The sequence below is a fragment of the Chroicocephalus ridibundus genome, chromosome 4 (genome assembly GCF_963924245.1).
Source record: "Chroicocephalus ridibundus chromosome 4, bChrRid1.1, whole genome shotgun sequence".
Lineage (NCBI taxonomy): Eukaryota > Metazoa > Chordata > Aves > Charadriiformes > Laridae > Chroicocephalus > Chroicocephalus ridibundus.
Window position 1 is genome coordinate 65958958 of NC_086287.1, and position 19333 is coordinate 65978290.

General features: G+C 40.0%; 1 protein-coding gene across 6 annotated transcripts; it reads right to left on the minus strand.

The window, feature by feature from the left end:
• Nucleotides 1–77: 77 nt before the first annotated feature.
• PCNX4 (pecanex 4) lies at nt 78–18665 on the minus strand. Of its 6 annotated transcripts, none has more exons than XM_063333611.1 (13): nt 17657–18665; nt 15648–15698; nt 14224–14950; nt 12423–12602; nt 11817–12331; nt 10872–10972; nt 10601–10723; nt 9979–10342; nt 7225–7328; nt 5737–6767; nt 4989–5175; nt 4545–4623; nt 78–3468 (listed from the first exon to the last, which is right to left on the minus strand). In XM_063333611.1, the coding sequence occupies exons 3-13, from the start codon at nt 14910–14912 to the stop codon at nt 3347–3349; spliced, it is 3495 nt and encodes a 1164-aa protein (XP_063189681.1). In that variant the 5' UTR covers nt 14913–14950; nt 15648–15698; nt 17657–18665; the 3' UTR covers nt 78–3346. The 6 variants fall into 6 exon arrangements, with proteins under 6 accessions (XP_063189681.1, XP_063189680.1, XP_063189678.1 ...); XM_063333610.1 differs by lacking the exon at nt 78–3468 and having other exon boundaries at nt 3478–4623; nt 17657–17710; nt 18421–18665; XM_063333608.1 differs by lacking the exon at nt 78–3468 and having other exon boundaries at nt 3478–4623; nt 17657–18074; nt 18421–18665.
• Nucleotides 18666–19333: the final 668 nt, after the last annotated feature.

Genomic DNA, 19333 nt, shown 5'->3' on the forward strand with positions numbered 1-19333 from the left:
TTGTTTTGTTTCTCTGCTGCTATGACATTGGCAAATCCTTGGTAAGCAGGCTCAAAATCAAATACCCACAGGATCCTGTTTCCCTCGCTTTCATTCCTAATGGACCTTCAGCAAAAAAAAACACCACCACAAGTAGAAGCTTGTGATATAAAGGGTAAGGACATACAGTCTGTGTTTGAAGCATTCTTTTGGGAAAAGGAGATTATATTTCATCTTTGCTGTACAGGTGGTCTGAGAGAAAAAACGTATATCATCATCATGTGTATTTAGAGTTAATCCCTTAACTTCCGGCACAACATTTAGAAGTATTTAGTCTTTAGGTCTCTCAGGACCACGGCAGAGTCCACAGTCCTCAGTCTTCTGGTTGTTTTGTAAAGTCTGAGGATGGGGCAGCGCACAGCAAAGCAGTGGGGAAGGGAGAGGGTGATGGTATAATTGTAACCCCTGTCGTAGGCAGCACTTAGCCTTGCTCTGAACCTGGCACATGCTAAATCTAAAGAGCATCGTGGAGAGAAGATCAGGGGAAAGCGCCTGTAGCGGAATAGCCTGTAGCTACAAGAGGGGACGCGGTGTTAACGAGAAATCCATTTCACAGCAGATTGCTTACAGCCAAGACAGCAGTGCTTGTGTCAGAGCTGACTTAGGGCAGCCGTCGCAGGGTAGGCAATTTAAGCATGAAATAGATGCTGAGTTCCCAACTCAGTCAGAAACAGGCCCTTCCAGACAGAGTCCAGTCTCAGCAGTGCTGGTGTTCTTGGTGCTGGGCAGCAAGAGCCCTGGGGAACCAAGGATTGTACTTGAAACGTTTACCATCCTGCTGACTCCCAATTCAACCATTAGCTAAAAGTACCTCTGCAGTGGTTAATTCATCTCTACTTACAAGGTTGGTGACCTTCTTCCTGTTGGCAGAGGCCTCAGTAATGTTTGGACGTACCTCAGGCCACACACTATCCAGGTAAGAAAAAATTCTTACTTATATCATTGAGTGATAATAAAAGAACAACCACCCATTTCTAAATTACTGAATCTTTCCAACCACAGCAAAAAGTCAGTCAAGAGTGATGTTTTTTAACATGACATTTAACAAATATGGAAACTACTGTCTAGGAAAAAAAAACCAAAAAACAACACATGATGACAATTGTCTCATCTCACGCTGTTCTGGAAGAACAGGAGGTTCATTTCACTTGCTAACACACCAGTTCTTGGACTGCGGTTTGTGAAATGTGCTAAAGGGGCAGCAGTAAGTCTGCATGACAAAATGCAGCAACTCTGAATACAATACACACGCACAGATGATGTTCACGGGATGCTTTATCTAATCCACAGAAGATGTGGCAGTACGGTACATAGCAGGCAGCTCACTCTCCAGTTTATCTCCTTTTTCACTCCCAAACCAGCCTAAGCCTTTGCGCTCAAAGAGGTTGCTTCCCTTGCTTGAGCTTAGGGCAGTTGCTGCTAGACAAGTAAACACAGCCCTGCCTTTGTGGACTATGCCATTGCCACCAGCAGCGCAAGACAGACCAGCACGAAGGAGCGACAGCAGTGATGACAGGTGAGGAGGAAGTTGCCTCTTTTGGAGAGGAAGCTGATGTTCAAGGAAAAGGCAGGAAGTAGAAACTTGCCAAAAAAGGACAAAGCGTTTGCCGTTTGAAAACCTCACTTCCCTGACACTGATTCCTGTTGCTTTATGGTACCAAGGCAGTCTCCAGGATTTAAATAGTTTTTTTAAAGGCTCAAGAAAGGGGTGAAAATCCTCTAGTAAGGTTTTAAAACTGATCTCATTAAATAAAGGTTGTCCAAAGCGACAATGAAGGTATCTTACACTGACCTGTGTGTGATGAACATCACAATCTGTAAAGCAAGTAGGCATTGGTAAGAATTAAGTAAAGCTGATGCACACAGCTGGTTAAAAACATTCCCCATAGTCACACAGGAAAGCGATGAGGGGGGCCTGTCAAAGACAGTGCTAGATATTCAGTACTCACTAACAGCGTATATTATGTGCTTAGGAGAGGTGCTGACAAGACCAGGCTTGAAGGTGTTCTAAATTCCTGATAATCAAAGAAATGCTCCAAAACAAACAGGACACAGTTCAAGGATGTGCAGACAAAACAACATGCTTCACAGGGGCACTCAGCTGCACAAATTTGTGATACAGAACGAGAGGCTGTAACTCATGATTCTGCCAAAAAAAGAGACTCTAAAGAGAGTTACAGAAAATTGTAACATGAATCAGGGTCATACTGTTGCAAAACATACTGGGATGTGTGAACTGGCTCAGACTATCAACAAATAAGGGGCTGTAGGACACACTCCCTGCCGTAGCAGGGACAGGATTTTACAGCGCGTTAGAGCCCAGCTCCACGTTCCTGTCCACAAACAGGAATTCTGCACATCAGTAATTCTGTTCCTCCATCTGGTACCAATCAGGATCTCTTGCTGGGACACCAGGGCTGGTTACCAGCAGCGCTTTTCAAGAAGACTTGACAGCAGATGGAGAGAACCAGAGGAAAGGAAGAGAAAACGATCACAGCTCTCTCATTTTTTCCTCAAATGGTTTATTCAGTTTACAGAAGACAAAGAATGAGGGCAGAAATTATAACCATCTTCAAGTAAAAGACTGCTGCTGCAAAAAAAGGTAAGTTTTCTGTGACCATACAGAAGACAAGTAGTAAGAGGCTTACAATAAGGCAGGGAGGTTTAATTAGATTTAGGAAAAACCCCAGACTTTCCAACTGCTGCAAGAACAGCAAAGAACTGGAGCAAACTACTTGACAAGTTCATGATACTCCCGGTATTGAAAGTTTTAGATCAGATTAAACTTGCCAGTAGTTCATTTTGAGAGGGAGATGAAGCAGGTTCTCTCTAAAAGCCCCTTCCAGCTCAATTTCCATCACTATTGCCAGGCACAGTTCATGGCCAAGCAATGGGATTTTAGGTTATTGGCAGTTTATTATTCATGCTCCCACACACCAATCACCACCTAAAAAGCTGCTTACAACAACGTTCTGTGCGAATTCCATCCTGTACATTAAAGCATTATACCATGGAGTTTGACAGGTGTTTCCTTTCCACTTCTGAATTCCACCCCAAGGTTTGCATATTTTTTTTAAAAAACATTTATGGTCACGGATCAAAAGAAATGGCTAATAGCCAAGTAATAAGCATGCTCCAAATTATACAACACTGGGTGTTCTAAACTAGTACTAATTCAGTTACGGAGCAGATCTGATTTAAATTGATTCTACAGGTTAAAGAAAGATAATAACCTACACCCTGCTTGGCCTACGCCAGCAGTAACCACCCTGTAACTACTGATCTTCAGAGAAGACATGTTGATGTGCTAAAGACTGGCGGTAACGAACAGGATAAACAAGCCACTAGAGAGAGGAGCCAGACCTGTCTTCGAGGAGACCTGTAATATTGCAAACCGATTGCCAAATTCCGTTCTAACCTCTGGTACGGCTAAAAAAAAAAAAAAAAAAAAAAAATTAATTCTGGCACAGACAGCTGGATTCTGCCCCCCCGTCATCAGGCTCTCACTGTATTTGTGGAAGACTGGTTAGTGACACAGACGTAGGTTGCAAAAAAATTCACATATATTTTTATATATATAAAAATACATGGATATTGGGAGAAGGAAATAAAGTTAATCCATTTGAACTTAAATTCCTTCTCTCCCCTAATTACACGTTTATTTCATCAGTAGGTCACACAGGTTTTTAATGTGTCAGAATGCAGTTTTATTCTCTTTGCCCCAAAACGAGTACTTTGGTAAAAATCGTCCCTTGCAACTTACTTTGTTAAAGCATGGCTGATACTACAACTAAGGCAGATCAGCTAAAGTCTTATATTTTAACAATTCAGTCCAATATAAAATTGCCAGAATAAAAAAAAAAATCATATAAATAGTTCTATGTACACTTTGGTTACCAACTCTATGGTTGACGGTACTACAGGGAGCTGTAACCTGACTGTCAGTGCAAGTCACCTGTCCAACTATTAAAAAAAGAAAAAAAAACATAAAAAAAATCAGAATGCACCAAAAATCGTTAATGATCAGAATTATGCTGCTCTTCTCTAAACTGGAGAAGAGAATTTCAGCATCTCCTGGCTCGTCAGCCACACAGACAATGGTGTCTCACGTGTTCCAGCAGCAAGAAAACAGTTCAAAACTTCCTGCCTGCTGAAGGTTCTGTCTAGCACCATTTCCATGCAAATTATGTATGCTGGCCTGGCACTGCCATCCAGCACCACTTTGAGAGTAAAATCTTATTTGTAGTGTATAGATGTAGCGTGAACATTTGATTCCCAACATGCAGATGAGAAAATAGAAAGTAATAATAATAAAAAAGTGCTACAGACGTTCTAGAATAAAGGCAAATGCAGAAGTTCAGAAGAATAAATGGGGTAGCCAAGAGGCGGGTCTGCAGCTTGCACAGTAAGGTTTCGCAGAAGAACGGGGTGTGCCTGGATGCTGTAACGTTCTTCATCATCATTTGTAGCATACAGCAGCTCCCAGGACAGATTTGCCCACTGACCTCGGACAGCTTCATCATTAAGTTTTCCCACTTGTACTAAGAGTTCCTGAAGAGTGAGGACTCGCCCAGTGTAAATTCCCTTTAAGAACAAACAGATCAAAGCGTTCAGTACAGTCTCTGAGCATTTTAGTTACAAAGCACGAAATCAAGCTGTGGGGCTACACGCTATGGGTATGGTCCCTTTAAAAATGGCAGAGTGTATAAACTAGCCTCCTCGGTTCAAGGTTTCCATCTAGGAAGATAGGAAATATTGCTGCATCTAAAGAACAATGCGGTGTGATTTTCAGCAATAGCGATGTCAGCTCCTGTCTAGTACAAGCAAACTCTGGTTGCTCAGCCTTCATGTTTTGGAACGTAATTAAAAAGAAGGAAAAAAAAAAAAACCCAAACAGTGGAAAAGAAAAACAAACTTTGAGCTCGCTTACTAGTAATTTTTCTTCTTACCATGTTTGGGTCGTGCCCCAGTGAAAAAAGGTATGGCTTTTCCTGAAGAACTGCTTGCTGCCACTCAAGATCCGATACCAGTCCAATGTACCAATCGTTTTCATATTCCTCCAGATAGTTAACCAGCTCTTTGAAGTTCTCAACTGGACCCAGGCTTGCTTTGTCAACCATAAGTTTAAACGTGTATCTGAAAGGTACAGAGCCACACAGTAAGTAGCGCAGCAAACGACAGGAGGAAAAAAGCCTCTTCAGGCTAGAAAAGGCAGAGAGGCACCATCAAATGTTATCAGGCACCAGCAACTTTGGAAGTTATTGCTTGTCAGCTGAGTCACTGAGTCAAAAGTTAGTACGGGGATGCTTTTAGCTCACCCAGACGTAAAACACATTAGCTTAAACATCCTTCATTCACCTCAAACACTCTTACTGCTGCCTGATCGTGGAAAGTGCAGAACATCTAACTCTATCGCAGTTCTCTTTACGGGGACAATGAAAATGGGTGGGTTTTACCCCACTTAACACAGCAGATTTCCAGTGTTGGAGGCAGCTGTTGTGGGGAAGAAGGAAGCAACCTCCATACCACGGTCTTCGCTGCCTGGGGTTACAGGCAATATTTATGGAGGAAGAAGCTACAAATATATTTAAATGATACGGTTTTAACACAAACTACTCTTAGAGAAGTGATACTTTCTTTCAAAGTACAGGAGTCTTTATATAATTGTTATGATAGGAGGGAATATTTTTCTTTTACCTGAATGCTTTCAATGCAAGTTGGAATAGCTCCGGTTTGCCAGTTAGCCAGTCCAAACCAACAGACCACGGAATACCACCAGTGTACGCTCTGAACACATGGCTCGGGGCAGGCACGGTGTTATCCAGTCCAAACAGACCAAAACAACACGACAATACTCCATGGATGTACAAGTCTTTCAAAGCTTTATCTTTCATAAGGTCTTCAAGTAAATTAGAAGGCTTTTCTTTCAGATGAAAGAAGTCCAGCTGACTCAAAATGAAGTGGTACCATTCTTCTGGAAACCTCTGCCTCATTTCATTGACTTTGGAAGTAGGCACTGGGGCTGTTCTCCATTCTTCAGGAATGCTCAATAGCTCCGAGTAAGAGCAACTAAATGCAACCTTAGGTAAAACTTCTTGCTGTTTCCCTTTGTCTACAGCAGGAAGCCCAAGCACAACAGCCCTGTATAACTTATCTTCTGGTGACATTTCTTGTGGGCTGTCTTGGCTCTGTGTTTCTACAGATCCTGGAATAGACAGATGTACTTTTGGTGTAGTTCCCCACTGCCGAGGTTCTTTTCTGTCTTTCATTCTGGGTTCAAGATCAAAAATGTCACTATCATCAGTCCAGTCCTCAATTGTATCAACACTAAAACTATCTTCTTCCCTCAGAGGCCTGGATCTTTCTATTGCACAGCTATGCTGATTTTCTGGAAATGATCCTTTTTTGTTCTCGTCAGCATTGCCCAGGCTTTCCCATGTTTTTGATTTTTTATAACAATACTGGACAAGCATCCAGACAAGAACTTTAACAAAATCATCTTTCAGATGCTTTAAATTCTCATGAGAGTCAATTATTCCAGATAACACATTTTTGGCATCGGAATACAGCCGCACAGGTAGAACAGTACAAGGAGTCAAAATGTGTCCAAAATAGTGATTAGGAGAGAGAATCTTTGTCTGCTCCTGATGTTCGAAGGCCGTTTCAAAAATTTCATCAACTCTGTGAGCTTCAGCAGCATGACAGGATGTTTCCTGCAATTCTAGCCCCTAAAACCAAATTGTTTTCATTTATGCTTTAGTCTTCACCAGTACGTATCCTTAAATGATAGCAAGCTGTTTTCTCACAAACAAAATTCTTCCGAACAAATAAAGGTACATTCCATTGTCAATATTTCCACAACTCGACCTACAAATCTAACTAGAAATAATAGTAATAGCAAGGCACTCACTACAATATTAGACACAGATCTGTGTCTTAAAAAAATAAATCTTTGCCTCATACAGATCTTATGAGACAGCTTATTAAAGATGTGTCACAAGCTAGATAATAAAAAAAAATTCACATCTGCTAAGCACATCAGTTGCAAGACTAGTTAATATAGCAATAACACTCAGCTTAAAAAAATGACCGTAACATCAGGCAGTTACATTGCTGAAATATTATGCAGAAAAATGTTTGCATGATATCAAAACATTAGTATGTCAGCCCTCGGCATGCAGTTACCTTAATGTTAACACCACAGTATGTGAAGCCTTTTTCCAGTACCAATATCCACATCAGTCTATCTTGAAAACGGCACAAGTAATGTGATCCAGGTAGAGAGAGACCTAGACAGAAAAATACAAAACAAAAACTATGGTATTATTGTAGCATTATATTGGTGAAAACCTGCAGAATTCAACTGCAAACACAACATATTTCTGCATCAACATCAAAAATCAGTTAAAACTGGCTACCTAGTACCCTAGAATCTTAAAGGAATAGCTGCAAAGCTAGATCTTGAAATTGTAGTGGTATCTTTGAAAAAGCTGTGAAAATCTGGGAAACCCTCACAGAGCTGCAGGACTACAACATTCACACTGGACCAGGGTTAAGCAACCCCACCCTCAATTCCCTTTGTAGACATGACTTTCATGATTAGAGATAATCTTTGGCTGTATTTCCAAGCGCACAGTTCCCACTGATGTCACCTGGAGATCTAAAATTGTTATGATTGCTGAATACATTAAAGAATTGTCATCTAGCACATGAGTACCTCAATGCCGCTATTTGCTGTGGAGCATGAAGTTTATTTGTTATGGGAGAAATAAAAAATGTAACTTAACAGGATTTGTTACTTACACTACCAGGTCCTACATTGACTTATCTGTATTCCAGAATGATTAGAAAATATCCCTTAGGATGCGAAACCCAGAGTGTAAACAATTCTGCTAAAGTGTTAGCTTACAAATGACGTAATATCACACCCATTCTACAGATACATAAAGATCTACATTTTCAAGAGCACCTGCTCATCTTTAAAGATTTTTGAATCGGTATTGTACATGTTGAACACTAACAGCAGAAATCATCTGTAGTGTTTCTGAAATACCTCTGCGTGTATGTGTAATAAATCTGATCCCACTGTCTTTAAGTTTGACATCACCAAAAATACAGCCCCACAAAATAAACTGGAATTTGAAAATCACGTCCTGAACAACCTCAGATCACACATCAAAGTATTAGTACTCAAAAATCCCACAATCTGGCTGTCACTGTAAAAATTAGATGACACTTATGGACAATAAAAAGGTACTTTTTCTCTCTTCTACCTATTTAACAAAAAGCACAGTGTCAGACTTCCTATCAACTGGTGGTTATACTGTATTTCTTTTAAGTTATAGCTTACTGTCAACTTCTCCAGGCATGACGTTTGCTGCCAGTTTATGACCTGCTTCTGCTCTCACTCACGTCCAAGTGATCACTCACTTGCACAGCGAATTTTAGTTTTAGAATGTTGTAAGATGGAATCAGTGAAACCAACCATTAAGCTGTAGTTAAAATTTTAGTAACCTTTCTATCCCACTGAGCTAATGAAGTGCATTTTCTTGCTAACACTTTGCAAAGATTTTAATTCTTTTCTTGCTAGCTGTTAAAGCTCCTTTACATAGAAAAAAGTATGGTTTTAAATTAAAATAGAGACACACAAAGTGGTACCTCTTCATTTTGAACTCATCTGAGAACATCACATTTTTTCTTGCTTGAAGACATTAATTCAAAGATTTTCATATTAAAGAAGAGACTTTTTCTCCCCTTCAAGGCTCGTGTTTAAATTATTTAACCCGAGGCATACCTGCCACCACAGTCATGATGGCAGTGGGGAAATACATATCTATCTCTATAATATGTACAGATAGATATGACAGATAAATAACAGACAGATATAAATATATTATATATATAAAAAACCCATACATAGGCTGATGAAGTAGGCAAACTGAAGTGTTTCTCCTCTTTAGAGGAAAAAAAGCTTCCTAATTTTATTTTTTTAATACCTCTCTACACCAGTACTAAAACTGCAGCAAATGTAAAGCACTTCCATATAGTCTTCAGAAAAGCATGATTAAGGTTAACTTCCACTGTCTTCAAATATTAGTCCATTTTTTCTAGTCATAAGCCGTTTTCCAAGAGGTTCATGTAAATATTTGCCTCTTGTCTAAGGGCAACAATCTTTTGATTATTTAGGTTACACAAAGAGTGTTTCTCAAGAAAACGAGCTTGCAATTTTAACAGTTATTCTATCTCCAGCTGGGAAAAAGACTCTGCATTTCTTCACCTCTGTTTATATAATTCTGTGAAATACCCATCGTGACATCTTTCATAGGCTTTAAGACAAGAATTCCCATTACAACTCTACCCTAACAAGATGTGACATTAAGTCTTATCAACTGGTTCAGTTCTCAACTGCTTACTGCTAGTTAGGCTACATCACGTATTTTACAGACATCCAGTCCATATTCACCATACCTCAAGAACACAGCCAAATTAGCAAAATCACCTTCTGGTGAGTAATGGGATTGATGCAGAGAAAGACACATATATACACAACCACAAAGAACAGTCTGACATACCACCTCCTCTCTACTGTCAAGAGAGCTCTATTTATTGCCTCCAATTAGGTGCCATGAATGCATACCATCCTCTTTTGTTTAGTATAAAAAGATTAGGATTGATACTGTTTCATCGCCATTTAGTTTCTCCTTATTTTAAGGATAACAAACCACAATTATTTTCTTACAAGAACGTAACAAGTAGAGATGTACGAGAAGGACAAAAGTAATCACTTTTTCCTCGATTGAACAGTCTCTGAATGTCAGATTTAACCTACACCATGAAATGTGGTTTAAATCAGATGCTACGATTCTTCTGTTCTCCAGCAAAATCATGTCTCCTAAAATATTTAGTTGTGTTCCTTCACAGTGTTGCCAGCACACCTACCTAGGCTACCGGCTGCTAGTGCAGACTGCAGAGCAACAGCCAGACTTGGAACCATCTGCTGGTAGTACACGGTATCGGAGCAAACACAAGCTGTAGCACCCACAGGTCCTGGCCAGCTTCGGATAGGCCTAGGAAACCCAATCAAAAATACCGGTAGCGTGAAGAGCGGCAGCAAGGGAGAAGAAAGGAGCGCAGAGACAGCGATGAAGGTCAGCAGGATCGGGAAGAAAACGACATTGAGCGTGACTAAAGTGGCAGTAGATTTGCGACGCTGTTTTTTCTCTGTCCATGATGTCAAAACAATAGCTATGGCAAACTGTAACTTTGAGACAAACTGAAGCAGTCGATCCCGTAGGATACCAACCTGCAAGATACATACAAGCAGCATGTTTATTTGTGTCCTGTATCGTATCATATTCAGCACTGGCAAAGCTGCCTTATCTACAATTTTAAGAAAATGAAGCGTTATCATCATTGACTGGTATTACAGTGCATATCTTAGTACAGTTTTTCAGCCTCTGTTTGCTAGGTCCCGAATTCTGTAATTCTCTAATAGGGGAAGGCAAGGAAACAAAGACTTTAAGTAGCAACTATCTGCTTAAATTTACAATATGACAATTACCAGCAGGAGTCTGATTCCTGTATCAAGGCTCTTGTTCCACCAGAGGTCTGGATTTAACACCAACATTTGTGCTACTGACACAACTACTATGTCCAGTAGGGCATTTTCTGTATTCTGCCAGACCTAAAATAGAGGTATGTTAGACATACATTTAAAAATGTATTTTTCTGTCTCTGCTTTCATGACCCGGAATATTTCTTCCAAGTCACCTTAATACTCAAATCATGTAGAAGAGAATTTCTTAGGCTAACATATTTAAAATTCAAATTACCATCCTAAATATTCTTGTGAATCCAATGCAAACAGACACAGAATGAAGATTTTGTAGCGAACGGTCTAGTGACAGGAATGCTATCATAGCAAACGGGGACACTGTAATTGAAATAAGAGAATCATTTATTTCCTTTCAAAAACATAATTAAAATCTATAGAGGTAAGCAGTTTTATTGCAGAATGGAAATCTTAGTGTAAAGAGAACTCTTTCCTTCATTATTACAAATTCCTCTTTGTATTATGCTTCCAGGACATCAAACAGCGTATTTGCACTAATGGCCCAAGATGGCAAACATTTATGTCGATGCTTAGTTGTTACTTGCTATTACTTTTTTTTGTTTGTTTGTTTCCCCAACAGAATGGAAATATTCAAATAAGTAAAAATAAACATGGGAATAGCACTCATCAATCCACTTCCCCAAACTGAAGCTTCTTTATGAAATTAAATAATTTAGATCAAATTTTGGTTCCCCAAAAGTAGATACATTTTCCCTAACCTACCACAAAAGAGACTGTTCTCTTTACTAGCAAGTTGTAAGAACTAAATATTTAGTCAGCTTGAAGACTCTCAACTCACTTTTGTTCCTCAGTATCTTTTAAAAAAAAAAAAAAAAATCTAAAATAGCCATTTTTTCAAAAGTGAGTACTGATTTTATAACCAAAATCCTTTAAAACACCTTGCCTTCTGAGCTGGACTTTTAGAAGGCTCAACTTTTTAGGTTTATCCCTAAAAAAAGAAATAAATAAAATCACTAATCACTTTCAGATATTCTGAACCAGTAATTTTGACCTCACTGCACAATTTAGCAAACATAACAAATATTTCCATCAACTTGGATTTTCTTATTTCATTCATAGAACCTTGCACATACAGTAATTCTAGCATTGTTTCAATCTTCCTACAAGCATCATCTAACAAACAACAGACAGTGCGTATTCCTACCTAGTGTTAGTAAAATCCTCCTGACAACACCAACTTTCATTAGCCTTCTTTGCTTCTCCATGAACACAGTCACAGTCCTGACATCCTTTGGATAAAAGGGGTTTCGGAAGATTCCAAACAAGTACACTCTCTGAATCTCTCTAAGAATCCATACAATTATAAGTAATATGATCAGAATGTAACTCACTATAGCCTGAGGACTGACTTTGGAAAACGATGAAAAGCCTGCAAATTGATGAAGCAGGCTGGCTTCTATGAGAGTAAACATCAATACAGTCAAATAAAAAATAAATTCCCTCCACCCAAATTGTATTCTAAGACCTCTGTGCATATTTTTAAATTTGCTGGAGGTTACATGGCTTATCATGGTGTGTTTGAAGGCAAAACCAATCTCGCTTAGGTTAAGACTCAGTATGAACCCAAATCCAGTCATGAAGAGGACCACACCGAGAGTGCTGGGAATGAAATACGATGCTATTGCTGTTCCAGCAGAAATGAGAAACATTACTAATAACCTGTGAAGGAGAAAATAAAAAAGATTTGCTTGAAAAGAAAAAGGTTATAAACGATATTGATATATTTTACAATTATATAAACAAGGTTTACTTTGTGTTACTTGACATAGGTGACCCTCCTAGTCCAAACTCCAACAGTTGTTCCATTCCCCACAGAAAAAGTGCGTCAAGCGGGGGCAGAATTCCCACTGCCCATAAGAACGGCAGAAAAAGAAATATGATGTGCAAGATCTGGTTTGTCTGTTCTAGAATGGGTGTGTTGACAGCAAACCTGGATAAAAGAATAAATGTATGTGAATTCTGTGAAGGAAAAGATAACTGATGTGTGGGAAGGCTTTTTAACTACTACAGCAAATCCAGAAACATAAACATTACAGATTCTATCTACAAAATCTCAAAGGGTATCTTGTAAAAGGAAAAATAAGGACATAAATTTATGCTTGGGGCAGTAATACAGTAATTAGGATAATTTTTAATTCAAAAGATTTGAAGCCTTCAGATTACACAGATGAGTCAAGTGACATAACTATCCTAATTGTTTTGATACCATTGTGATAATACACTCAAGAAATACTTGTGCAAAAACAAAAGGCCCAGACCACAATTGTTGAACAAAAAAAATGCTAAGTATTTTTTTCAAAATTACAAAAGCAAAACCTTATGCAAGTCTAAGACTCAAGATGTAAGCATTAACACTGAAAGAACTGGCATGTTGCCTGTACACTAAGATATAAACTCTCTTTATGAATACAAAAAGTTATTTTCTACATTGCAGTATTAAAATCTTTTTGTAAAAATGCAAAAAATCGGTATTAGAAATCTGCATAAATTCTAAGCGATATATAGTTCGCCATGTAGCTAATTAACTTAAAGGTGGACTGCTAAGATATTTGGTTTCTCTCTACTTCTTAATAAACAAATAAGCCTCAAAGGAATTTTGTCAGGACTTTAAAGAACGTCTGAATTTTCTCCTCAGGAAATTAGATAAAAGAATTTGGGATCCAAGACCATGTGTATAATTCTCATATCATAACTGAAGAGGCAACTAGGGCAAATCATTAACAAAGACATCTCAAAGCACAAAACTAATAAAATCAAACATGGTTTTTTAAAAACGCACTTGAAGTACCCCAAGCATAAAATATGTACATGTGACAAAGTGATATAAATATCACCCGACAGGGAGAAAGAATGCATAAAGTAAACGTAAAAGCATCTTGCTTTAAGAGATTCTACAAATACTTTAGCTAAGACATTCTTCGGAAAAGTGAAAATATAGAAGTCTCCTATTTGTAGGCTGATATAGTTCTTTTGTATTACAAAAGCATTTAAAAATCCAAGTTCAAAATCCACATAATAAAGATATAGCAATGTTCACATTTGCTTATCCATTCAATAAAAACAAATTCATTGTGCTTTTTCTGCATGTAATTTATAACCCTCTGCAATCACTTTGCAGAGACTAAATCAGAAAATATTCTAGGATGAGATCTGGATATAAATCCAGTGCTCCTGAAGTTCGCAGTGCTTACGTCTATAATTCCAGGTCGGGAACATGTTTTTCGAAAACATACTTTTTAAAAAAGGATGTTGATGCAAATGCTTTTGTACAAAAATACTGAAATTGACACTCCATGATAATTTTAGCTGTACCTTACTTAGAAACGGCTCTTCCTAATTTACATAGAATACTATAAAAATTTAAGAACAACCTTTTATGCACAGCGTAGAGCATCAATTTTTGCCATATACTCTTCTAGTTTCTTCCTTTGTAGTTCCTACAGTTGCTTAAAATCTCAAATCTTCCTCAGAAGAATCATTTCATCTTTCTCATTAAAAACGTATATAGAATAACCTTTAATTTAATTAACTAAATGCTGTATTATGTTTACCTGTGTGCAAGATCCACTGCAATAAAGACAAAAATGTAGAAAGGTCTCATCAGAGCAGTGATTTCATAAGTATCCAGTGCTTGGAAAGTAGCTGTTTCGGTAGCTGTATTTATGATTAACGAATACTCTCCTATACATATAGTCACCCATCCAAATACAAAGATCATAACCGTTCCTCCAATGTTGCTATACAGCAAGGTTATTCTGTTTGGCAGCAAATACCAAGTTCCCAACCCACACAATGCCCCTGCCAGAAGGGAATGAAATACAGTGTTGATTATATACTTCTTGCCAGAAATAATAAATTTTACTGTCTCTGAACCTACACAGCTGGAAAATTCAAACTCATCTTCATCTGTTAGGGTATTCTGAATTTGTATTCTTTCTACTGTCACTGTTTTCTGTTTTGCATACAGATTTGTCATCTGAAGAATAAGTGCTGTAACAAACATCAGTCCTCCTGAAAGTGCTGCAGTATAGTAGTCTTTCATAACTCCTAACTGGTACAAAAGTGTTCCTACTCCTCCCCAAACCCATGGCATCAAGAAAAGAATAATCTGATTCACATATATGTAAGGAGGGGCACAATAGCCTAATTTAAACCGGGGACCTCCCAGCACAGTCTGTGGAAAGCGCTTCAAAAAGAACTCCTGTTTGTAATCATTCAGCAGAGGTACATCTGGACCCATTCTTATTACTCAGGAATGCTGGATGAATATCATTTTTCCTGTAAGAGAGAGAAAAAGAAAGAAACATTACTGAATCTGGAACTCAGAACTTATCCAGGGAATTCTTTTGTCCTGTTTTCATTTACTAAGTTACAGTGGAATTCTGACATGTTAGCATTAGTAGATATCATCCTAAGGCACCAACAGAATCTGCTAGAAACTAGCAAACACCTAAAGAAACTGCTAAGCAAACACTTAAAATGGAAAAACATTATTTATTTTAAAATAAAGAATATGTTCACGATCTGAAGCTTTCAAATAAAACATAGAATCAGTTCTTGAGAGATGGTAAAACCAACTCATCTCGACACCAGAACACCTTCCTAAAACTGATTTTTCTTTTCCCCCATGCGGTCTGATTACAATCACTTCTTGCTACAGACCTCTAACTCAAATTAATCCTATAAAGTATCTTCATAAACAAACAGAAGAGTCAGTGATTTCACTGAATAGCCATATAAGTGCAAGGATACAGTCACACCAAGGTCCCTGTAAAAATCAAAGCCTTATGAAATAAACTAACTGTAAAAAAAAATAAAATTATTAGTATTGTTTTCCACATCAGCATTTTTACTGTCCTACACAGCCTAGTTGCAGAACAGGATCTCACTGTACTAAGCACTACACAAGATGTAAAGTAAACAGTTCACTTTCTGCTTCCTAAAACATATAAAATAAAAAAAATAAACACAATACTTGTGAGTTGTAGCAGAATCGGCATATATTCTTGTCTGTCAATGGAGAAAGCTGAAAAGAGGAAAAAAGATACCTGTAAACATTTACAATAAATCATCAAATTGAAATCAGATATGACCACTCATTTAGACATGATCAGGCAATGTAGAAGTAATGAATGTAAGAAGGTAACTATGATATTCAAATATAATTTTATGCTACTAGTCACAAAAGCAAGAATCCATGAATGACAGGTAGAAATACTCCAGCTAAGAAACAGGGTGATAAAACAGCACAAAAATGCAGTGCTAAAGCACTTCATTAATAATAATTCTTAAAAAAGAGATGCTGGTATGCATTTGGAGTTGCACCAGTACTGAAATGCTAACTTTCTTCTACTGGACCTGTTTAATCTGATGAATACCTATTAGCCATCATTACTGATATATTAAAAATTAGACTTGCTGCCGTGGAGTTTCCAAACTACTGTGATCCCTTCTTTATACAATACTAAATGCTTTTAGGTGCTTCTGAGACCAATTTACTCCTTAATAAACAGTTATCAGTCACTTGACTGAAGGTAGATACTGGTCATCACACGACTAAGTTAGAAACAGTGCAAATGAGAGAGAATAAAGGCCATTTGTACGCGTTACCACAACTGGAAATTTGCATTCAGGGTTCACGAAGTCCATACACTCCACAATGAAAAGCAGGACCCCACAGGCTCTGTAACTATTCTCCATGTAGGCTGTGGAATGGCTTTTTTTTTTTTTTTCTTACAAATTGGAATTTTTACACATAGAATACTGACTATGGAATATTGAAACCATAGAGTTTTTTTGGTCATACTGTTTCAAGCCATTGAAAGTTTCTTAAGGGAACGAGAGGGCAGCAGACAGCCCTAATGGAAAAGACACATGTTGACAATGGAGAGGGGAATTCATTCCAGTCAGCTCAGGAATTTGAAAATGTAACAGGGACACGCCCAACTAAAAACAAATTTCAATGTAATTAAAGAAAAAAATAATCACAATTCAGCCAGTGTCATTTAGAAAAAGAAACACTGCTTAGAGGGCTACATAGGCATGAAACTAAGTTGCTGTGGAAGTTACACATCATAGAAGATTCTTATGCACCTAAATGACACAAGCTGAGTTTTTAAAAGAGCTGTAGAACCATAAGGTACATACTTTTGGGCAGCTGTGGTTTTCTGCTCTAAGAAGGGCTATTTTTGTTTCAAGTTTGAGTCTGCATTTGTGTTTGTCAGTTTATATTGCTAACAAAATGTTAACAAAACATTCCTCTTACAGTTTCTGTGTAAACAATAGACATCTTTGTGTGAGACAAAAAAAAAATGTACATAAACAATATAGTTCTACTTGATTACACTCCAAAACAAGCCATAAGAAGATGTGAATTTATTTATAAATGAAAATACTAAGACTGAAGCTCACAGACTATGGAAACAACACCCTTGACTATCCTCCTGGCTTCCAAATAGCCAGGTAGCACGTAAGGACTTCAAAAAGACACTCATGTGTCTTGTTATTTCTGTGCAAAGCCCTAGCAACAAGGCTCCCCACAAAAGTGAGTGTTTACAGGACCTGGCTTCAATATACATTCCTAACATACAGGACTGGCCCAACTTTGACAACTTGCTTGGTTACCCAAACAATCTGCACCACAACAGTTTGTCATCACCAGCAGTGATCCATGCAACTTCAGTACTATCATAACAAGGACGGTAAAAGGACTTTACTACCACAAAGTCATTTAACATGTTCCACTCCCCCCGCCCAATATTCTCTCTGTCCTCATTATAAAAAGAAACAAAAATCTTGCTCAAATTCAGGCAGACATTCACAGGAGGGCATGAATTTTTGTCCAAACGACCATCATCCTTCACGTCCACTGACAGCAGATCAGCTCCGTTCAGTCTGGTTTTATTTCAAGCAATTAGAGGAGAAGAGGTGTACAGCTCTCAGCTGTCTAAGCTGCCAAAGCACATAAGGCTTAAGAATACTTACCTCAGTGGTCTTCGAGGTCTCTTCATGCAAGACTGAGTGATGGCTATAAACCACCTGCTAGCACAGGAGGGAGGAATGCCAGCGTGGGAGACACGGGGTGGGGTGGCTACGGACATCCCCTGCCCTGACACCGGCACCTCTACTCCATGGTTAAAGACTCAGCTGTGCCGCAGGCCAGCAGGGAGCCAGATGGAGCAGGCTGGGGGCCCTCTCCTCAACAGCATCCATGCCAACCCCTGGCAGGACCAGGGGATGAAGCGTTTTAAGCCAATGGGCTCCAGCTATGGGAACAGCGTCCCGGGACCACTTTGGGAAGAGCCGCTGACCACCTCCTTCTCCAGACACCTCTGCACCTGACCAGATGGACTCCCACCAGAGCCACCACACCTTCTACCCAGCCACCTCTCCTCCGGATCTTCTGCAGGAACGGAACTAATCAACTTAAGCGACCAAAACCAAAGCCTGTACTGTTTTTTACTCCTGAGGGGATGGGGAGGCCAGGCAGCCACCGGGCCCGCCGAGGCACGGCCGGTGGGGAGACTCAGGGGAAGGTAACGCCGGTCGGGCAGAGCCAGGCGCGGCTACCGCACCGCCGCCTCCCCGCTTCGGGGAGGCCGTGGCGCCTCTGCCTGCCTCGGTGAAGGGCTCCGCGGCTCCCGGATGCGGGGGGAAGCGGGCAGGTGGGTGCCTGCGCCCCTGCGGCAAACGGCCGGGGCCGGCGAGAGGCAGCCACGGTAAAGTGCCTCTGCGAGGCGGGAACCTACCTCTGGCCCAGGCTCGGAGTAGGTCAGGGGCTTTGCGGGAAGGGGGGAGAAGCGGAACGGGGCTGAGCCTGCGGTGGGAGGAGGAGAAAAGGGAGGAGGAGGATGGCGGAGCGCTCCCCCCTCCCCGCCCCAAGGCTGTCCTGAGGGAGCGTGAACAGCGCAGGCCGCAGCCGGCCGCTCCTCCCCGCCGGCGGAGCTCCTCCACCCCGGTGCTGCTGCTGCTAAGGACGGTGGAAAGAGGGAAGGAGGAGGCGGTGGCTAACAGCCGTGGTGACGCCCGGCCTCGCCGCGCTAGCGGCCCCCGCCCCGCCCCCTTTTCCCTCCCCTCGGTCGCCGCCATTTTGCCCGCCTGAGGCAGCCGGTGGCGTCGAGGCGCTGCGGGGGTCCCTGCCGCCGGCGGGAAATGGCTCCGGCCAGCGGAGAGGTAGCGGGTGGCTTCTCCAGGTGTTACCAAAGCATATCCCTGAAATGTTATCAGTAACTAGTGCCGAAAGGCCTTATGTGTATTCTCACGAATAATCAGGATTCTATCCTTGATTTATCAAGCATGAGCTAGTGAAAAGAACTCCTAATTAAGGGAGGCAAGTAGCGTATCATTCTTGAGGAAGCACATCGAGCATAAGGACCTTGAGGATGGTACTAATCTACACGTTTCGAGAAGTTTAGCCACCTTGGCAGGAAAGTGAAAGTTCTTAAGTGTCCTAAGCTGAACTACTTTCATTATAATACTAAAAATCACGCCCATAGGTCAAGAAGACCCTTGCCCAGGTGAAGACTCTTCCCTTGAGCATGCATGATAGCTATAACTCGATGGTGTAATCGTATGTAAATTACTAACCAATCAAGTATAGGTAGGAGGTACTAACACTATAATGATGATGTAAAATGTGTATAAAAATTGTGTGGAGAGTTC

Bases quoted from the DNA above. Each gene is read 5' to 3' on its own strand.
- PCNX4 (XM_063333607.1), bottom strand. From the start codon at position 14,912: ATGGGTCCAGATGTACCTCTGCTGAATGATTACAAACAGGAGTTCTTT. The intron at 12,332-12,422 runs GTAAACCTTGTT...TCTCCTTCACAG, and splicing joins CCTATGTCAAGTAACACAAA to GTTATTAGTAATGTTTCTCA. The intron at 10,973-11,816 runs GTAGGAATACGC...TTTCAATTACAG, and splicing joins GAGGATTTTACTAACACTAG to TGTCCCCGTTTGCTATGATA.